This window comes from Trachemys scripta, chromosome 2 (assembly GCF_013100865.1).
Source record: "Trachemys scripta elegans isolate TJP31775 chromosome 2, CAS_Tse_1.0, whole genome shotgun sequence".
Lineage (NCBI taxonomy): Eukaryota > Metazoa > Chordata > Testudines > Emydidae > Trachemys > Trachemys scripta.
Window position 1 is genome coordinate 74,930,847 of NC_048299.1, and position 6,606 is coordinate 74,937,452.

At 41.9% G+C, this 6,606-nt stretch overlaps 1 protein-coding gene across 1 annotated transcript in view; it reads left to right on the forward strand.

The window, feature by feature from the left end:
• SH3BP5 (SH3 domain binding protein 5) overlaps positions 1–6,287 on the forward strand; it is a 61,614-nt gene extending 55,327 nt beyond the window's left edge. The window contains exons 8-9 of the mRNA XM_034760897.1: positions 2,635–2,895; positions 4,842–6,287. Coding sequence (XP_034616788.1) covers positions 2,635–2,895; positions 4,842–5,020 — 440 coding nt within the window. The 3' untranslated portion in view covers positions 5,021–6,287. The remainder of the gene's footprint in view (positions 1–2,634; positions 2,896–4,841) is intronic.
• Positions 6,288–6,606: the final 319 nt, after the last annotated feature.

Here is a 6,606-nt window from a genome sequence, read left to right on the forward strand (position 1 = left end):
TTATTAGTTTTAAAATCTTGAACATGCAAACAGCAACCATTACTTCAATTCTGACTACAGATAATACTGCCTTTGTTTAATGCATCCGTTTTAAATGCAAATAATGTTTTAATAAACGTCTTTTCTTATGTATCCAGTACACTTAAATAAAATTAACTAATATAAACAATTAAAATGCTGTTTTATGCATTAATTGAATTCTGATTTCCATCCAGATAGAGACTGACACAAATCACAAATAAAGAAAATTAATACTTTACTTTCTCACACACTAAAATGGTGAATGAGGCACTTATTTCCTAGCTGATAACTCGGAATAACTGTATATTAAGCTATATAATTGCTTATCTAAATGGGCATAAACATTCTCCTCACCAGGAGGATAGATTAAGTACCAAAGTTAGCATAAAGGCTATATTTAGTTGCAAATCAACGTGATTTAACTAAGGAGAATCAACTTTTCTTTAGGAAGACCACTATGCAGAACAAATGCAAAACAAGATTTAAATCAGGGTTTTCTGCTCGGTGATTAAAATCAGTGATTTAAATTGCTCTGACTTAAATCAGTCCACCCTGGACCAAATAGTTCCACTTCAGTGGAGTTACTCCTGACTCTCGCTGGTGAGAGAAAATCCAGAATCAGGGCCCGACAGTGGATTAAAGACCTGCCAGTCCAATAAGAACATTAGCCCCAGAAAATTTAACTTACTGCCCATCATAATGGGTGATCCCTTTCTACCCAGGACTGTTTATTTCTTGAATACAGAACAAAGTTCTGTCTGCCAGGCTTAGGTGAAACTTGTAAGCACCATACACTGATTTTTGTTGACAATAATAGATACTGTTCAGTTTTTTTACTTGTTATAGCCTGTCTTTGGCAATTAAATATAAACTGTAATTTTCTTTAGTTGTATTTGTCCTAGACTAGCAGATTAGTGCTACTTACGAAGCAGATAATTTCTACAAATAGGAACTACTTTGTGCAGCCACTGTTGCTCATTCCCTGCAAAATTATCTGTCACTGCCCCATGTGTATTGATAAAACATGGTGAGTGGGAAGAACCAGTTACGTACCATTTTTATGTCTGGAGGAGCTGGAACTCGGCTGTGCAATCTTGGACTTAATGTTTAAAAAAAAATCAGGAGGTGGCTGCTGTGATTATCCATCTATCTGCTGAAGCATTCTTAGGTCAGTTCTGTAACATGTAATACATGGAGGCTGGAGATCCTTGAAACAACAAAGTTGATGGGTTTCTTTGTTTGTCCCCTTTATGTTTGTAAATAATGAGCCAAAGGTTTATGAGAAAATAGAAAATCCTTGAATGTTTTCCTTTGAATGTTTTCCTTGTTATCACTGTTATTTTGCTTTGTGTTCTGGTTTCTGAGTGAATCTTGCTTTAAATAGCAAGAACTGCAAGGAAGTGTAACTGAAGATAACTTCCAGTCATTATAAATTCCCTGTTGAATGTGGCTTGTTCAGCCCTACATGATTCTGTCAGAGGCATTACTCCTGCAAAGGCTTATGCACATGAGTAACCCCTTTAATTGCAATGGGACTACTTATGTCTGGGACAGCTTGAAAAGCGACGACTAAGGGGGGATATGATAGAGGTCTATAAAATCATGACTGGTGTGGAGAAAGTAAATAAGGAAGTGTTATTTACTCCTTCTCGTAACACAAGAACTAGGGGTCACCAAATGAAATTAATAGGCAGCAGGTTTAAAACAAATAAAAGGAAGTATTTCGTGTCACAACACACAGTCATCCTGTGGAACTCCTTGCCAGAGGATGTTGTGAAGGCCAAGACTATAACAGGGTTCAAAAAAGAATTAGATAAATTCATGGAGGATAGGTCAATCAATGCCCATTAGCCAGAATGGGCAGGGATGGTGTCCCTAGGCTGTGTTTGCCAGAAGCTGGGAATGGGCGACGGGGGATGGCTCACTTGATGATTACCTGTTCTGTTCATTCCCTCTGGGGCACCTGGCACTGGCCACAACTACCTGTATGGCCTTGAGGATGTCACATGGGCTGCAGCTGTGTGCTGATTGGGCTGTGGGTTGAGAACCACTGCTCTAGTGAGTCCTGTTGGATTTTAGCTGCATAAGCACTAAGATAACATGCAGTAGCTGAGCTCCCACCTTCTGCCACATCTGGCTTTTAAGTATTACTCCAGATAAATATTGACAGGCCCCAGTCAGGTACCCCATTGTGCTGGGTACAGTACACTTATTACAGAGAGTGTCACTGTCCCAAACTGCTTTGTCTGTCTTACAACAGACTATAATAGGTGGACAAGACACACAATTGGGAGGGATAGTACAAATAAAAACAACCTTATCTTAACACAATGAGTAGTAGCTGTTGTTACAGTATTGGATGGTACATCACATTAGCTTGTTTCTCCCAAAAGCTTCTCAAGAAATGGGAATCTCCCCCCCCCCCACCCAAGGCCTGCTAATGAGATGCAATGTTAATAGACTACAGAGAAGTAGTGAAACTCTACGTGTAAATGCAGCCCTTAAGATAGCAATGTACATCCTGCTGATGGAAAAGCAAACAACTGAAATTGCATGTAAAAGCTGCTTTGTGGAAATGGGTAGGCTAACTGGAATTCCCCTTAAACATTACAGTGGCTTCTGAAGTGTTTGAGGATGACAACTGCAGCAGCTTTGTGTCTGAAGAAGATTCTGAGACCCAGTCGGTGTCCAGTTTCAGTTCTGGTCCTACAAGTCCCTATGAGATGCCCACTCAGTTTCCTCCAGCAACGCGACCTGGAAGCCTGGATCTGCCCAGTCCTGTCTCCCTCTCTGAATTTGGGATGGTGTTTCCTGTACTAGGTCCTCGAAGTGAATGCAGTGGGGCATCATCGCCTGAATGTGAAGTTGAAAGAGGTAAGCAGAGCTGGGTTAGCACAGGACCAATTTATTATGCAGCTTTATAAAGGAGCAGAAGAACTTGCTCAACTCCTCCAGGGATGCTGTGCTGATTGGTTCAGACACATTATCTGCTCTCTGGGTGCTTGGGGGGTGGTGCCAGAGCCCCCTTCATCCCACAGTATTACTACCCTTTAAAAACTGAGTTATTTATTCCCTAAAATGAGAGGTTCCCCTGTTTCACTTCCGCCTGAACCCATGTTCTATACAGCAATGATGTTAGCGGCGTAGCAGTAACTGATACATCAGTTGCTGCCTTCCAATATTTGGATTCTGATATTACATTATTGGAAGGATAAGCGCTGAGCTTCTTTTGGGGGGGAAGAGGGGAGAATGATGTCCTGCTTGAGGGAAAATCCTGATTCCCAGTTCTGATCAAATAAGGTGCCAAAGAGAAACTGAGCTTAGAGGATTAATCACTCTCCTACTGAAGTCTGTCAGTCATTACATTTGGTAATTCAGGGCACAAGACAAAACTCAGCTTGGAAGGCCAACATCCATTATTTAAGGCCTTGTCCACATTAAAGGGAAAAGTCAATCTAAGCTATGCAATTTGAGTTACAGTAACTCCTCGCTTAACGTTGTAGTTATGTTCCTGAAAAATGTGACTTTAAGTGAAACGATGTTAAGCAAATCCAATTTCCCCATAAGAATTAATGTAAATGGGGGGCTGGGGTGGGGTTAGGTTCCAGGGAAATTTTTTTCACTAGACAAAAAACTATATATTGTATAGATATACTCTCAGTATACGTTTTAAACAATTTAATACTGTTCACAGCTATGATGATTGTGAAGCTTGGTTGAGGTGGTGAAGTTAGAGGGTGGAAGAGGGTGGGCTATTTTCCAGGGTATGCCTTACTGCTAAATGATGAACTAGCACTTGGCTGAGCCCTCAAGTGTTACCACATTGTTGTTAATGTAGCCTCTCATCAAGGCAGCACAAACAGGAGGGAGGGGAGACCGCATAGCAGACAGAGACAGACACACACCTTGTGTGGGAGGGAGAGAGAGATGCACACTGCCCCTTTAAGTAAGCTGACCCACTCTTAAGTGCATTGTCTTTTTAAGTGGATCAGGAAATTGAGACAGCAGCTGCTGCCCCAAGCTCTCTCTGTCTCTCTCCGTCCATGCCCCCTCCCTGCTCTATATGGAGAGGGGGTAAGCAGGGGGGAGGGGGACACCCTGACATTAGCCCCTTCCTTCCCCGCCCGCACAGCAAGCAGGAGTCTCTGGGAGCAGCTCCAAGGCAGAGGGCAGGAGCAGCACATGGCATTGGGGGGAGGGACAACTGAACTGTCCAGCAATTGATAGCTTGCTGGGCAGCTGCAGCACAGGGAGCTGATGGGGGGCCTGCGGGTCCACCCTGGTTCCAAGTCCCCACCAGCTAGCTGCAACAGGCTGCTCTTCCTGCAAGCAGTGGACAAAGCAGGTGGCTGTCAAACAATGTGTTAGAAGGGAGCATTGCACAACTTTAAACAAGCATGTTCCCTAATTGATCAGCAACATAACAACATTAACTGGGACGACTTTAAGAGAGGAGTTACTGTCTGTGAATAGCATAACTCGAATCGACGTATCTTAGATCTACTTACTGTGGGGTCCACACTATGCGATGTCGACTGGAGACGCTCTCCTGTTGACTCCCCATACTCCTCTCAATCAGGAGTCGAAGGGAGAGCGATCGGCGGTTGATTTAGCAGGTCTTCAGTAGACCTGCTAAATCGACTGCCGATGCATTGATTGCCACAGTGTCAATCCTCCAGTAAGTGTAGATGAGCCCTAAGTATATTACTACTTGTCCTAGGTTTAGATACTTTGGCGAAGGAAGCTGTATGAGTGCCCACTTGACCGATATAGCATTCTAAGACTTAAGGTTTAATAATATTTTAATTGTGTCTTTGCAGGGGATAGGGCAGAAGGAGCTGAGAACAAGATGAGCAACAAAGTGAACAAAAATAGGAGCAGCAGTGGCAACTCCACTGAGGGTCTGGCTTTGGATAACCGAATGAAGCAGCTTTCACTCCAGTGCATGAAAGTCAAAGAGGGGATCATTGCAGACAGAAAAGCTGTACAAATTGGCTGAGTCCTCCTGCTGCTCCGGTTAATGGGAGTATAAATATACATGAACTTCAAAATGTCTGAAGAACATTGTGCCAATAACTATTTAATATATGCCAAATCTTAAGCGTTTACTCTACAAATTTAAAACTGCACTAAAGAAGTTTAATTGATGTTGAAGGCTGAAGTTTTTTTTTCAGTAAAATCTTTGTAGGACAGACAAGTTGTCAAACATGTAAGTTGTGCTCGCTGTATTTCACAGCCTTCGTAAACTGTTTTGTAGCAGCCTGGCTGAAGCAATAACTAGCATTGTTCCCGTATAAACACATGCCAGTAGGGGTGTGAAATCCAAGCCAAACACTTGTGAGCAGTTTGGCTTCAGTTTTGTAGAATGAGATGCACTTTAGATACAGTGGATCTCTGAAGTGGAATTGGCATATCCTTTAAACAGCCGTATTTGTCTGTATTATTCTGAAACTGTAGGAGTATTTTATATACAAGGCAGCTGTTGCATGTGTGGGTCTAGAAGTCTTCGGCCTGCCTCCAATGCTCATGAGGAAACTAGTCATGATCTAAAGTATTGGCCCGAGAGGGTGGCAGAAATGTGGCATTATTACTCAATAGTTGCGTGCTCTTTCTAGGCCCCTACTTTCCGGGGTGGAGTGTGTGCGACTTTTCCACGGTGAATCCAGTGCCAAAATGACAGATTTAACTTGTTTCTAAGAATTTGAGTATCATTTTTCAGCACCTTAAGTGTTGTTACTGTAAAACGGCATGAATTGGTGTGTGCCAGAGAGAAGTAGTTATAGATCTCGACCTACCGAGGCTCGTCCTTAAGATACGCATGAAGAAAAGGAGTTGCTAATGTGGATTGATGATGTGTTAATTTCTCTGTAGGTTGTAACGTGGGGTTTTAGAACTGTTTAAGGGACTTACAATTTTAGTATCCCCTAGAGAAACTGTTCACTAAAAATAGAAAGGGAATGGGGGCATGTTTTGGCAGCAGCTGTTAGGCAGTAGTGGTGTCTGGTAGTTATGCTAATAAGTGGTAGCAAAAATCCTAGGACTTCTCAGTTTTGGTAGCTGAACATTTCTGAAAGCACCCTACTATATCTAAAGTATTCAGTTTTTTTGTTAATTGGATGGGAGTTTAGCATCACCCAAAGTATTTTCTATTCCATGTTTTGCAGTCCTGGTGTATTTTGTCCCTGCCCCTTGGCTTGTGTATCTATTCTCAAAGTAAATGTAAAATTCTTCACACTACAGTAAACATTTTCGTTTTCCACATTTTATTTTGTGTTGTACAGTATCAGTGTATTTGAAGTACTAAATATTTCAGTAGCTATTCTAAAGTAGTTCCATACTAAAACCATAGTCTGATATTTAAACCTCTTTACAACTAAAATGTGCACGTGGTCCACATTCACTCAATGAAATCATCATCTCTCATGATTCTAATGCCAAATGCACTGGCAATTACTGAAATGAAAACAGAGGCTTAATGCAGTTCCAGAATCAGTGTATTGGAGAATACCCAACTCTGGGACAGTAAATTTTCAAACAAGACCTAACACTAGGAATACCCTGCAGTATGTGGACAAGTATTGTCTC